The 13,401-nt window shown below is 27.1% G+C and overlaps 2 protein-coding genes across 2 annotated transcripts; one reads left to right on the top strand and one right to left on the bottom strand.

The window, feature by feature from the left end:
• Positions 1 to 4,246: 4,246 nt before the first annotated feature.
• Positions 4,247 to 5,267, top strand: LOC100574788 (bombyxin C-1-like). The gene is made up of 3 exons (XM_003244078.4): positions 4,247 to 4,402; positions 4,536 to 4,722; positions 5,018 to 5,267. The coding sequence occupies exons 2-3, from the start codon at positions 4,542 to 4,544 to the stop codon at positions 5,206 to 5,208; spliced, it is 372 nt and encodes a 123-aa protein (XP_003244126.1). The 5' UTR covers positions 4,247 to 4,402; positions 4,536 to 4,541; the 3' UTR covers positions 5,209 to 5,267.
• A 3,583-nt stretch (positions 5,268 to 8,850) lies between these two features.
• LOC115033228 lies at positions 8,851 to 12,611 on the bottom strand. Its single transcript, XM_029485428.1, has 11 exons — positions 12,431 to 12,611; positions 11,832 to 11,963; positions 11,222 to 11,311; positions 11,053 to 11,136; positions 10,835 to 10,984; positions 10,664 to 10,756; positions 10,512 to 10,589; positions 10,252 to 10,425; positions 9,685 to 9,837; positions 9,236 to 9,483; positions 8,851 to 9,047 (listed from the first exon to the last, which is right to left on the bottom strand). Exons 1-11 carry the CDS (start codon positions 12,609 to 12,611, stop codon positions 8,868 to 8,870), a joined length of 1,563 nt encoding a protein of 520 aa, XP_029341288.1. The 3' UTR covers positions 8,851 to 8,867.
• Between the last annotated feature and the right edge of the window lie 790 nt (positions 12,612 to 13,401).

Here is a 13,401-nt window from a genome sequence, read left to right as displayed (position 1 = left end):
TATCAATTCCTATACTCGATAAAATTTCAAAATATTTCTCTTGTTTTGAGCTGACATTGTCAGTTTTCAATTTTTTTAGTTTTTTTTCTATAAATATCAATAAAATTGCATTTGTTGGGTAAAAAAGCGTGAACATTTAATGCGTTGCTCCTGATATATTACAAATAGCAGTTGAAAAATATTAAAAATACATATAAATAATTTTATTTTAGAAGCATTTAAAATTCGATTTTTGACAACATTTATCAAATTTAAAATTAAAAAAGGTTGCCACAAATATCGCGAAGTCTGTTTTTTCATGAGTACTTCATTCAAATTCACTACGAAAGATGTATATTTTAATATAAGAATATAACAGGAGCCTTTTATTAATTTTTTACACTTTTTGACCCAACAGATAAAACTTTATTGATATTTATAGAAAAATAAACTAAAAAACTCCTTTTAAGTTAATTATTAATTACACAAGTTCTGATATTATACACAAGGAGTTCAATGTATTAAATTTTAATAATCTGGGCAAATGGATGTTGTTCTACTGTATAGTAGGTTACAAGTGGGTCACTGTATAATGGATGGTAATTTCGTCCAAATTTGAATTTAAAATAACTATAAAAATAAACTGTGCTTATGTATTTTTTTTATATATTTTGGTAACAGAATTAACTACTTACATGGAATCTTGTTTTAAATTTTCAATCTTTAGATTTAAAAGTTGAACATATTATACATTTTTAACTACAAAATAACTATTCAATTTTAAATTTGATTAATTTTGTCAAAATTTAATCTTTAAATGATTATAAAAAAAATTAGGCAAAATTTTTAATATTTTTCAACTGCTATTGTAACCTTAGGAACCTTGTATACATTTTTACACTGTTTGTCCCTACAGATAAAACTTTATTGATATTCATACAAAAAGAAAATAAAAAAAATTGAAAAATGAAATTGTCCGTAAACAACTCAAAACAAGTCAAATTATTTTCAAAATTGTCCGTGTATAGAAAATGCCAATACAAACATTCAGTGAAATTTTCATGGATCTACAGTTATTGGTTTTTGAATTACAACAAGATATGAAAATCACTCGTGAGAAATCGAGTGAATATCTAATATTGTAAAAATTTGAATTTTAAACGCTTATAAAATTTATTTTGGCTTTCTTATAGAAACTTTTTTTTTTTGATGAAGGTAGATAATCTTATAAGGAACCTTTTATTATATTTTAAAATCTTAGATTTAAAAAAAAAATTTTTTACGAATTCTTAACTCAAAATAATTTGCTAATTTTCGTGATTTTTCCATATTTTGTCAGTTTTTGAATTTTAAATGTTAAAAAAAAAAACTGTGACTAAGGATTTTTAATATTTTTCAAATGTCATTGTAATAATATAGTAGGAGCCTTGTATTAAATTTTCAAGTATTTTTACTCAACAAATAAAGTTTTATTGAAATTCATAGAAAAAAAAGGTGGGCAAGTGGATGTCGCTCTGCTGTACCCTACTGTACAGCAGAGCGACATACAAGTGGGTCACTGTATAATGGATGGTATTAATTTTGAATTCAATGATATAATATAATTGTATAAGAAAAACAATTCTGAGCGGAGACGGTGAGTCAGTCTAGGCATAAGACATATTACTTATTACATATACATATCTATGGTATAAAAAAAATTGACCTATAATAGGTAGGTACCTATAAAAAATTCCAAATTAATCATATCACAATAATATCCATTAGATTATAACGCGTTATACATCAACAACAAACCGTGATACTATCATAGATATAATAATAGTATATTATTATATTATATATTTTTTAATATGTAATTTCGTCCAAATTCGAACTTAAAATGACTATAAAAATAAACTGTGCTTATGTATTTTTTAGATTTTTTGGTAACAGAATTAACTATTTACGTGGAATCTTGTTTTAAATTTTCAATCCTTAGATATAAAAGTTGAACATTTTATACGTTTTTAACTACAAAATAATTATTCAATTTTAAATTTTATAATACAAGGCTTCTGTATTAAATTTTTACACTTTTTGGCCTAACATATAAATCTTAATTGATATTTATAGAAAAAAAACTTGCAATATTGAAAACTCACAATGTCCATAAAAAGCTCAAAAAGAGTCAAATCATTTTCAAAATTTTATCGTATATAGAAAATGCTAATATAAACATTCAGTTTATATCAAATTTTCAAGTATCTACAGTCATATGTTTTTTTATTATAACAAAATAAGAAAATCGTTACGTGAGAAATCGAGTGAATATCAAATATTGTAAAAATATGAAGTTCAAACGCTTAAAAATTTAATTTGACTTGTTTGTAGACATTTTTTTTTTTTTTGATAAAGGTACACAATATTATGAGGAATCTTGTATTACATTTTCAAATCTCAGATTTAAAAAGAAAATATTTCATGAATTTCTAACTCAAAATAATTTGCAAATTTTTGTTATTTATACGTATTTTGTCAATATTTGAACTTAAGATGCTTATAAAAAAAAAACGTGACTATAGACTTTTAATTTTTTTCATCTGCCATTGAACCAATATACTAGGAGCCATCTATTAAATTTTCAACCTTTTTTAACCAGCAAATAAAATTGTATTGATATTTATAGAAAAAAAAACTTAAAAAAATTGAAATTCAAAATGTCCGTAAAGAGCTCAAGGGCAGTTTCTTCGACAGTCTTTTCTGATAGGAAAGTGAATCCAGTTGGTACTGTGGAGCGTCAAAAGTAAAAAATTCGTAATAGATTTCAAAAGCGAAAGGAAAAACAAAAAAAAAAATTAAGGAAAACCGGGATATTTTAGATTTTGGTTTTTGTGTAACTATAAGACAAATTACCGTAGATGAAAAAGTGATTCATGAAACTTTCACTGTTTGTTTATATTATCATTTTCTATGCACTAAAATGTTGATATGTTTTGAATTATTTACGAATTTTTTGAGTATCTTATAATTTTTATAATTAAAATAATTAGTCTAATATGTTGGATGTTTAATTGTGTAGGCAAGGCCACAAGGACGTAAAAATGTTTTTAATTTAATTTCTCCGCCCTTGATAACTTGATAACTTGAGTAGGATTATCGGGACGTTTAAAGGTTTTATGATCAATAACTTATGAATTAAAAATAATACAAATCGTTTGACGATAAATCAAACATTATAGGTACGTTTGAATAAACACACATGTGGTACAACTTCAAACTTCAGATCGCGCATAAAAAATCGCTAATATTTCTTTCCAATTAAAACAACTAATGAATTATCGTATACTAAATGTTCAAGCATCAGTAATAAAATTAAAAATTGAATGATTTTATCAACAAAATAATGCAAAATGTATTAAATAAAAACAATACTTAGTGCATCATGTTTAAGGAGTAATATTTAGGCAATTCATATGGCATTTACACTTGGGCTATGTCCATAGGCGTCACCTAGGGGTACTTTTTCTACCGCATACTTTATTATACTATTTTGAACTACATCGCTTTTTGACTGTGTTTTGTAGGAAATCAAATTGTATTATTTTTATTTACACTAAAGTAAAAGTGAATTTAGAAAAAAAAAAAAGAAAATTAATTTGGTACTATACTAATATTGAACTATGCAACAAATCGAAAAACCATATCCTTCATAAATATCCTGGAATGAGAATAAGGAATTCAAATATTTTTTTTGAATTAAAATCGTGCTTTTGGTTCTGGAGAATTTTTATTCCAATTTTTTGACTTTCATATGAGATTTTAAACTTTTTTGATCGCAAAATATAGTGTGACGTGTGACTTTGCGTATGCACATTTTGTACGTTACGCATTTCCAAGAATTTTAACCGTAGTTTATCTTTAATTACATACATTGTTCGGGGAACTCACGCATACTAATGGTCAGCACTACACACTCAGTCACACAACACTCACGATAGAAATAGAATATTGCATAAATCTAATTTAAATTTATGTTATTTTACTAAAACTCAACAAGACATGTGAGGATATGACATGACGTGATGTATGACATTTTGACATTTTGACATATCATTTAATGGTACTTTATTTACCTTTAGAAGTTGTAATTGGATTGTGGGAAAATGTAATAACAATGTCATCAGCACTTAATATCTGTCAATCAAAAAACAAATTAATTTTCCCTCTATAAATATTAATAATCTTGACCCTTGTTCAGTCATCACCTTAACGTTACTTGATGTGTTTTAATTATTTTCAGTTATTGGTTCTATACTTAGAACTCCTGGATTAAAACAGGGACGAAATCTCTATAAATACGACAAACAACGGTTGACAATCATCAGTTCACCACAATTCTGCGACCCGTAACCACAATTATCTGAACATTCATTCAAACAAGGTATGTAATTATTGTTTTAGCCATAATGCTATAATAATAGTGCTTTAGTTTGATATTTAAAAAATGTATTTGTTTGTAACTGAGGGTTTATTTATATTAACCAGAATTTTTTTTTGCTTGTGTACTATTTCAGAATACAATGAAGATAAGTCTATATTTAAATTTACTCCTCTTGGCATCAGTGATGAAAATTGTAACAGCTAATGTTAGATTTCAACGTTCACCTCAACAATACTGTGGATCTAAATTGGCAGACATCATGAAAGCTCTATGCAAAAGCAACTACAATAGCCCAAATTTACAAAAAAAAAGTCAAATCGGTAAGTTCACAATTTATACCACTTTAAAGTTTAAACTAACCATAATTAAACTCAACTATTAGTTCACTTAAGTCATTGATGTAACTTCAAATGTAAAGTGTTTACAAGTTATAATAGAAAATACCTTATAATAATAATAATAATAAAAAAAATTATAATCAATTATACATTTAATTGGATCATAACAATTACCTACTTGTAACTAAGCTGTAACGGAGAGAAAAATGTACTTATTTACTCCATTCAAAAGCTAAACATTATTAAAATAATAAGTAATTTGATACATTATTAACAGATTCAGATGTATGGGATTACAAAGACCTGGAAGACTACAATGCAATTGACTACCCATACCTACCTAAGAAAGAAGCAATGTCATTTATGCCCTCACGTTTACTTCGCTCTGTCAAAAGAAGTATCATCGATGAATGCTGTAATAGACCTTGCTATTTATCTGAACTAAAAAGTTATTGTGGAAGTCAGTAGTATAGTAGACTTAATTGTAAGTTATTTTAGACGCTGAATAAACTATTATTATATAAACATAATAATATAATATATCTATTTATTTATTGAAGTCCTTTCCTCGTCAGGCTTCTTAGGGGGATGATTGTGGCATTGTGCACTAAGCATATTGTATCAAAGACAGGACTGGCTCAAGGTATAGGCGAGCTAGGCACCTGCCTAGAGTGGCACTTTGGCTTGGGTGAATTTTTTTTTCTATCGGTAGTATATAAGCAAAATATTTTTAAAAATTCATCCATGAAAACCAACTTACTAGGATAAAATACTTAAAACATTATTATAAAATAATTATAATTGAATAATAACTATAAGTAAGTACATAATAATATGTTTATATAGCATGACGTAAAATTACGTTATAATTATTATGAAGTCAATGTTCGTTTGGCCGATGCGATGAAAAAAAAAAACTGTTTTCAAAGTTCAAACTTGTCCGACGAGTACGGCCGATGCGATATCGGACGCACTCGCTTTCCAGTTTGGACGTCATGCAAAATCGTATTTTCGTATAATTTGTATCGATCTTTTATTAAAAAAATAATTTAAATATTTAAATTTTATAATATGATTTTTGCTATTCATAAATTTATTGGGTATTAATTAGTATTCTTTTGAATATACATTGTTGCTGTTGATTTACTCTGGCATATGTGGTAATGTATCAAATCGTCGCGTTTACATGGCTTCGATTTAAAGAAACTATATATTTTACACCAAATGTATGTTTGACGTTTGTAGCTTATATTTAATATTGTACCTACTCAAAAAATACTCTATGATGTCGACAAAAATCTTAAAGATTGTTTTTGGATGGATCAGAAAAATTAAGAGAGTAGATTGAAGTTTGACCCACGTATGTAGGTAATAAAATATACTAAGTGCTAAATCCGAATATCCAATCTACGACTTGTGGTTGACCATTTAGGTTGAATTATTATTTCATAAAGAAAGACACGCCAGTGCACTTTCTAGTGAGCTGCGAGGTAGGTGGGTATCTCGGTTTTAGTGTACCTACCTACCTATATAGCGCTATATTATTTGATGTTTATACATATTTTCCAGACGACATCGGGTTACAGCTAAACTTTATTCAGAATAAGCTTACTCACGTTTGAGCTTTCAACTGAGCCGTTGGAAGGGTCTGACCTCCCTCCTCGGGTTAAAGTCAGCGATGAGTAATGGAAGCGGTCGACCATTGATGACCAATCACAGTGCATCTGACACTCGTCAGACCCTTCCGGCAGCTCAGATGAAAGCGCAAAAGTGAGCTTTCATCTGAAAAAAGGTTATTCTGAATAAAGTATAGCTGTAATCCGACATTGTCTGGAAAAAATGAATAATAATCAAATATAGCGCTATATAGGTAGGTCGGTATCTCGGTTTTAGTGTACCTAGGTATATCTATAATAGCCCACATAGCATTGTTATATTAATTCAATACTTAATCAATATTTATAACTCAGTCTTAAACTTGAAATTAATGTTATCATTCGATCAATTATAGTGTGATTTAACGTTAATTAAAGATTGGATAAAGATGAAGTGCCGCATAATCAAACTTGATTGAAAACTTGAAATAAACATTTAATCAACATTAAGAGTTAAATGTTTATCTTAATTTAAATAATCAAATTTTATAAATATTTAGTAAGCATTGTTCAAATTATGCCATCCATATATATATATATATATATATATATAATATACAAATATATATGATTGCCCTTAGTGGTGCGGATAGATAGAAAACTTCCCCCCCCCCCCATAGACAAAAATCAACATAATATATAACATATACCTTCATGTTGAAATAACATATAAACCATTATTAAGCTTACATATTATGAGAGCTTTTGATCTTGTCCCCCCTCCCTAACATTTTACTTAATGACCACAGTGGCATATTATGCAATAATATTTGAAATATTAATATTTTACAACTTAATATATTAAATTATTAAAAAAGAAAATTAAAAAATTGTATTTTTGTGTAATAAAGTATAAATTTTTAATATACAAATATTTATAATTATTACAATGAAATATTAGTTTCTTTTTTTTTTAAATTAAATGGTGCTTGTATGAGTGCATATTTGATGTATTTTTCAATTTCTTCATTAATAGTTTCATTTTGGAATTTTTTCAAAGACTTGACTGAACCTGCATAAACAAATAAAACTGTTATTATTTTTACATACACACATTATTCTTTACAAATTGTATTAAATATATAATAATCATTATATATTAAAAATAATTAACAATTGAAAAAAAAAATATAATATATAGCGGGACCTCTATAACAGCTGGAATCAGTTCAGGACAAAAAAAAAAAAATAACGAACAGTATATGATCAGAAAATTAAATTTAAATTGGATACATGAACAAAAAGAATAACATAATTTTAATAATTTATATAATTATTTGTAAATATTAACCCGGCTCCAGCTATATATATTATATACCAGGGATGGCCACTATCCTTCATTTTGGGAGCCGCAAATTTATAAAGCTAATTCGAGACGAGCAGCATTGTAAAGCGATGTTTATAAAATTAAGAATCATTTTTAATTTTATATCAATTTAATTTTTTCACTACACACGCATGACACTACTATATTTAGATTTAATGAATTTAATTATATACCTAATCATTGTGTACACTGTACAATGATATCACAATATCACATACATAACTGCATAAGTAGTCCCAAAGATTGAAATAAGTCTCTTAGCATACTCTTTTGTTAGTGGGTATTTTTCTTCTGGAACATGGGCTCTAGAATTTAGGTTATATACAAACCAAAAATACCGCCACCGTTCCAATCATATAACAACGAGTAACTACTGTAATGATAACGAAACCTACCGCGATAAAAACACTATCTACGATTCTAACGGAATTTTATTTATTAATTTTAGTCCAATCTTGGTTCAAGAGCCACACAAAACGGATTTAAGAGCCGCATGCGGCTCACGAGCCTTGTTGTGGCCACCCCTGTTATATACAATTGTCATAAAAGTATAGAACATATATTATAATGTTTCTCAATTCCCCTTAGACATGAATATTACTGATTTGGTCGACATGTATGGTGAACCTGAATCCGTTTTTTACTTTTTAATGTCTTGAAAAATAATATTATATACTATATATGTGATTTTATATACATGTTATAAAAATAAATAAAATAATTTTTTGGAAGGGAATATCAAATATTTCGCCTGACTAAGGTTCTACTATTTATATTAGGTTCTACGTAAACTTATAAGTCTTCAAAATACAAAACGGTATTTACAAAAATCAAATAGTTGCATATTATATTGATACACAGAGCGATATATAAGCTGCACATACGTGATAATCATAGATAATATGATAATAAATGTAACTATTGTACCTATATGATTAAATTAAATGTTTTTAATACTTTATAATAATATATTGACTACTAATATAATACTTGTTACCAGATAATATGATTATAATATATTATGAACAATTTTTTTAGGAGAATTAATCATAATTCCCATGATCCCATGATCATATATGTAATGATATCTAAATTCAACTGATACAGTTAATATTAAATATGATATGTAACTATATTAATACTAATTATTTTAGAAACTTACTGAATATGACTTTTGAAATGGCAAGATTTGAAAAACACTTCTTTTTATTTCCTCTACCATGGAAAGAATACAACTTTAAGAGACTGTCAGTAAATAGAAATTGCATGATTCGTTTAACAAAAATCTTTACTGTTTTTCCACCAAGTCCTATCAGCTTGTTTTTCTAGAACAAATCAAGAAAAATATAAACACATTTAAAGGCACGCTACAAATATTAATAACAATAGTCATACAGTAATAACTAATAATACACATATCATGAATAAAATAAGTTAACATTTATACTTTAATTTAAATAAATACCTATTGTTTTTTATTAATTATTTACATTTTAAAAAATAAGTTGCTTACCATTTCAGTATTGTATATTTTGTCCACAGATAATTGTTCTTCAATAGCATCTAGTGTAGTTTCATCGCAGATTGGAAAGAAGCAATCAAGATGTGAATAATCAATAGTTTCTTTATCGTTACTATCATTGATGTAGGAATCATTTTTTTTAGTCTGTTCAAGTAGCATAGTCAGTTTTTCGTCCAGGTTTCTCATATTATGTTTTAGAAGTATTACATTATGTTGCATGAATTCTTTGAATTGTTCATCTAAAAATACAATAGTAATACAGAAACATGGAAAACATAAAAATGTATTAAATGGTTTTAGGATTTTTTTTTTTTGTGATTAAAAAAGATTTACAGATATACATACAGTATGCATTATGAGCAAAATGTTTCGCAACACTTAACATTTACTAAACACTTTATAGGTTTAATATATTATATAGTATATAGAACAACAGGTACCTGATAAATACTTTTTTGCCTTAATAGTTGAAGTTTTTACAGGGCTTCTTTTTTTTACATTTGATTCATACGACTTATAAGAGACACTTTTGTGAGGAGAACGATAATGTTGACTATTAGTGGCTGTTTTCGGCAATGAATTTTCAGGAATTTCTGGAAAAATAAAATGTAGGTATCAGTTAAAATATTGTTAAAAATATATATTTCAAGAAGAAACCTTTCAGTATATCTAATAGAAGGTAAAATGCAATTATATTTAATTAATTAAGTATTGATACAATACTATATATTAAAATAATTATTATAATAAACCAATAGATTATTATATAACATATATACCTATATGATTATTAATTTCTACTATAATATATTATGAATTAAAAATCTTGTATAAACATAGGTACATAATAATTTATTATTGAATTATTTAATTTAAAATATATATACTATAGTACATTTTTTTATGAGTAGGTAGGTGGTATAGATACTATTTTGTACATAAATGGCACATGCATAACTCCCAATCCACATACCTACCGTTATATAATATATTTATTTTATACTTACCAGAATTAACAAACAATTGTTTTCTCGCAGATTCAATTTTTTTGGTGGGTGTCTTAAAAGGGCTTCTTTGGATTTTATTAAAGTGATTTGACATACTACTGTTGGCAGAAAAGTTATGTAGATTGATGGTGTTTGTTGTTCTGGGAGATGGTGAAGATCCTGGACTATGCAACACTATAAAAAAAAAGTAGAAAATCAATTAGGTATATCAAATACTATAAAATTTACCAATTTTAACATTTATAAAGAAACAAACATACACAAATCAGGAGACAGGCTTCGAAATGTATTTCCATTTTTTTTTCTATCAGATTCAACAACTAAATATTGATCATTGTCTATAAAACATAATATAGATTCAAAACATCAGAAAATGTTATACAAATTAAATCAAAAATATTTAAATACATACAACTTGGAGAAAATCTTTTCATTGGAGATTTGTTTTGAGTATTTTTTCTTGCAGGCATTGAAAATGTTGAGTTATGAGTTTTACTAGTTTTAGCTATAACATATTAGGTATGGGCAATAAATATTACGTTGAATATTGTTTATTAACATTTTATGTAAATCAAATACATACCTAACAATTGTGGGGTTATCTTTATTGGAGATTTGATCTTATGATTGTTTTTGCTTGGCGATTCAATTTTTGAATGAGTTCTATGCGAGTTATGTTGATCAATGATTTTTGTCATTTTGGGAGATGGTAAAAATTCTGTAATACTCAATACTATAAAAAAAAAAGGATAAAATCAATTAAATATATCAATTTTAACATTTATAAAGAAACAAACATACACAAATAATCAGGAGACAGCAGGCTTCGAAATGTATTTCCATTTTTTTTTCTATCAGATTCAACAACTAAACATTGATCATTGTCTATAAAACATAATATAGATTCAAAACATCAGAAAATGTTACTCAATAGTTGTATAGATAATTTTATTAAAAATATATGGTTTACTTTGGTTGGAAGATGGAGAAGAGAATTGATTTTTTTGAAGCTCTTTATTATTAGATCTTTCTACAATTTCTTTTGTACTTGTACCGTCATCTATGAGTTAGTATAATACAGTTATTATTATAAGGGGCCATCAATATCAACATTTATTTGCTCTGACTATCTCGCGCATAATATAGGAACACAGATATTAATCCATGTTTCCACTGATGCAGCTCTCTAGCTGGTCTAGTTTAGGGCAAACGCACCTATAATTATATATACTTTATAAAGATGAATATTTTCTGTGATTCTGACGGATAGTTTTTTTAACATTTTAATTTTTTATAAATATACCTAAGCATGTTAGTTTAACTTAATTTTGATTATTTTTAATTAATTTAATTAACTTATTCAAAAATGAAAATATAAAAACCTATCATAGAAAACATTTTTCTTTATAAAATGTATAATACCTAGGTGTATTTGCCCTAAACTGACCCAGAGAGTAAGTCGTAATCGTGGAAATACAGAATATAATCTATATGTTCCTATATATATTATGCGTAAGAAAACAAATGTTGGTATAAAGGCCACTTAAGGGGTATATTTAAATAAAAATTTGACATTTTACCAGACTCGTATGTTGGTATTTTAAGAACTGTGTTATTTTTGTCCATCATTTCTTCGTTTTCAGTTTCAGTAGACGATAATTTGTTTGAGTATAAGGCTTTTCTGCATTTTTTATTTGCTTTAGAGAAAGATTCTAAAATCAAAATTTATATATATATATATATATTTATTAATATTACATTATTAAGTTAGTATAAATTGTATAAATAATCTACAAAAAAATGGGAATCTAAAGAATATATTATTATATTAATGTCTTATAGAGGGGGGTTCAAAGCTCAAATTATAGAGTTATACACTTATCTTGTACTTTTCTTCTCAAAATATGAATAATATCATATCATGATATAATGATATGCCACATGTAGTGTATAACAAAGTATAAAATACGGTGAATGGGGGGGGGGGGGGGGCACGGTCCTCATGCATCCCTTTAAATACGTCCCTGGTTGTAAACTTAACGACAAAAATGTTAAATATGTTGGAAATAGAATACCTACGTTTAAGATACTATATTTCACGTATATTACACCAAAATAGAATAAATCACCATTCACTACTTCCAATCATCTTATTAAGTAGAAATAAATAAAGACTTACCTATGTCCGTTAATAATGCCCGAGCTTCATACCACTTGAAATTTTGTGGATTTGGATCAGATTGATCAGCAATATGCCGCTTACTCTTATTATTGGGCCAGGCACATTTATTGTTAGAAAACCATTTGCTTGGTACTGTTTCCACGGTATTTTCCTCCAAAAAATGTATTATTGACCACATCTTAGGTAGTAAAAATACGTTATAACTTTAGAAGTAGACATAAACAGTAAATACGTATAAAAAAAAAATAGAGTCGAGAGCATAGACACACGGACACGGGGTAAGCAATGACAAATTGACAAATGACGACGAGAACAAGTTTACAATAGTAAACAGTTTAAAATGATATTGACGAGTAACGCGACTAGCGGCGAGTGGTAATAGTAATTAAATAATTATTATATTAATACAGCGAATGGGAAGTCGCGGTGTCGTGCACGCATATCCCATATTATCGATAATACAATATTAAAAATAAACCGTACTACGTAGTTTCCAGTTACGCGACCACCAAGTCGACGCGCATCGTTATCGCAAAAGCAACGCATATAAATATAATATTTATATGGTATGACTAGACATATCTACCATATTATTATACTGGTCGCACTGACAAAATTACAAAACGAACAAAAATATTATTGCCAATTTGTTTTCATTAGGTATACCTATATATTATACTTCCAAATTTGAATTCCAAATACTACGTTGTGTTCATAATACAATTATACATATTACACCTATTATAATATTGTTTGTTAATTTTGGAGGCTTTTTAAAGGTATAGGTACGCCCAACTATAAAATAGGTAGGTAAATATATGTATATAATATTATACTTATCGTATATATTAAAGATCAAAGGTCATTCAGGTTTTTTTTCCTGTACCAGGTGTGAAACACAAGGTATTTATAAATGTAATAGACTTTGTTTCCCTGCTATTAACGAAGAAAAGCGTACCCACGAATCT

This window comes from Acyrthosiphon pisum, chromosome X (assembly GCF_005508785.2).
Source record: "Acyrthosiphon pisum isolate AL4f chromosome X, pea_aphid_22Mar2018_4r6ur, whole genome shotgun sequence".
Taxonomy (NCBI): domain Eukaryota; kingdom Metazoa; phylum Arthropoda; class Insecta; order Hemiptera; family Aphididae; genus Acyrthosiphon; species Acyrthosiphon pisum.
Note: the sequence above shows the minus strand (reverse complement) of the source record. Positions and strands in the feature narration are given on the sequence as shown.

What these genes read in the sequence shown, in the direction of transcription:
- LOC100574788 (XM_003244078.4), top strand. Translation starts at nt 4,542, where the DNA reads ATGAAGATAAGTCTATATTTAAATTTACTCCTCTTGGCATCAGTGATG. An exon ending in ACAAAAAAAAAGTCAAATCG is followed by an intron (nt 4,723 to 5,017) that starts GTAAGTTCACAA and finishes CATTATTAACAG; the next exon opens with ATTCAGATGTATGGGATTAC.
- LOC115033228 (XM_029485428.1), bottom strand. Translation starts at nt 12,611, where the DNA reads ATGTGGTCAATAATACATTTTTTGGAGGAAAATACCGTGGAAACAGTA. An exon ending in GCTGTCTCCTGATTATTTGT is followed by an intron (nt 10,985 to 11,052) that starts GTATGTTTGTTT and finishes TTTTTTTTATAG; the next exon opens with TATTGAGTATTACAGAATTT. An exon ending in AAGCCTGTCTCCTGATTTGT is followed by an intron (nt 10,426 to 10,511) that starts GTATGTTTGTTT and finishes TTTTTTTTATAG; the next exon opens with TGTTGCATAGTCCAGGATCT.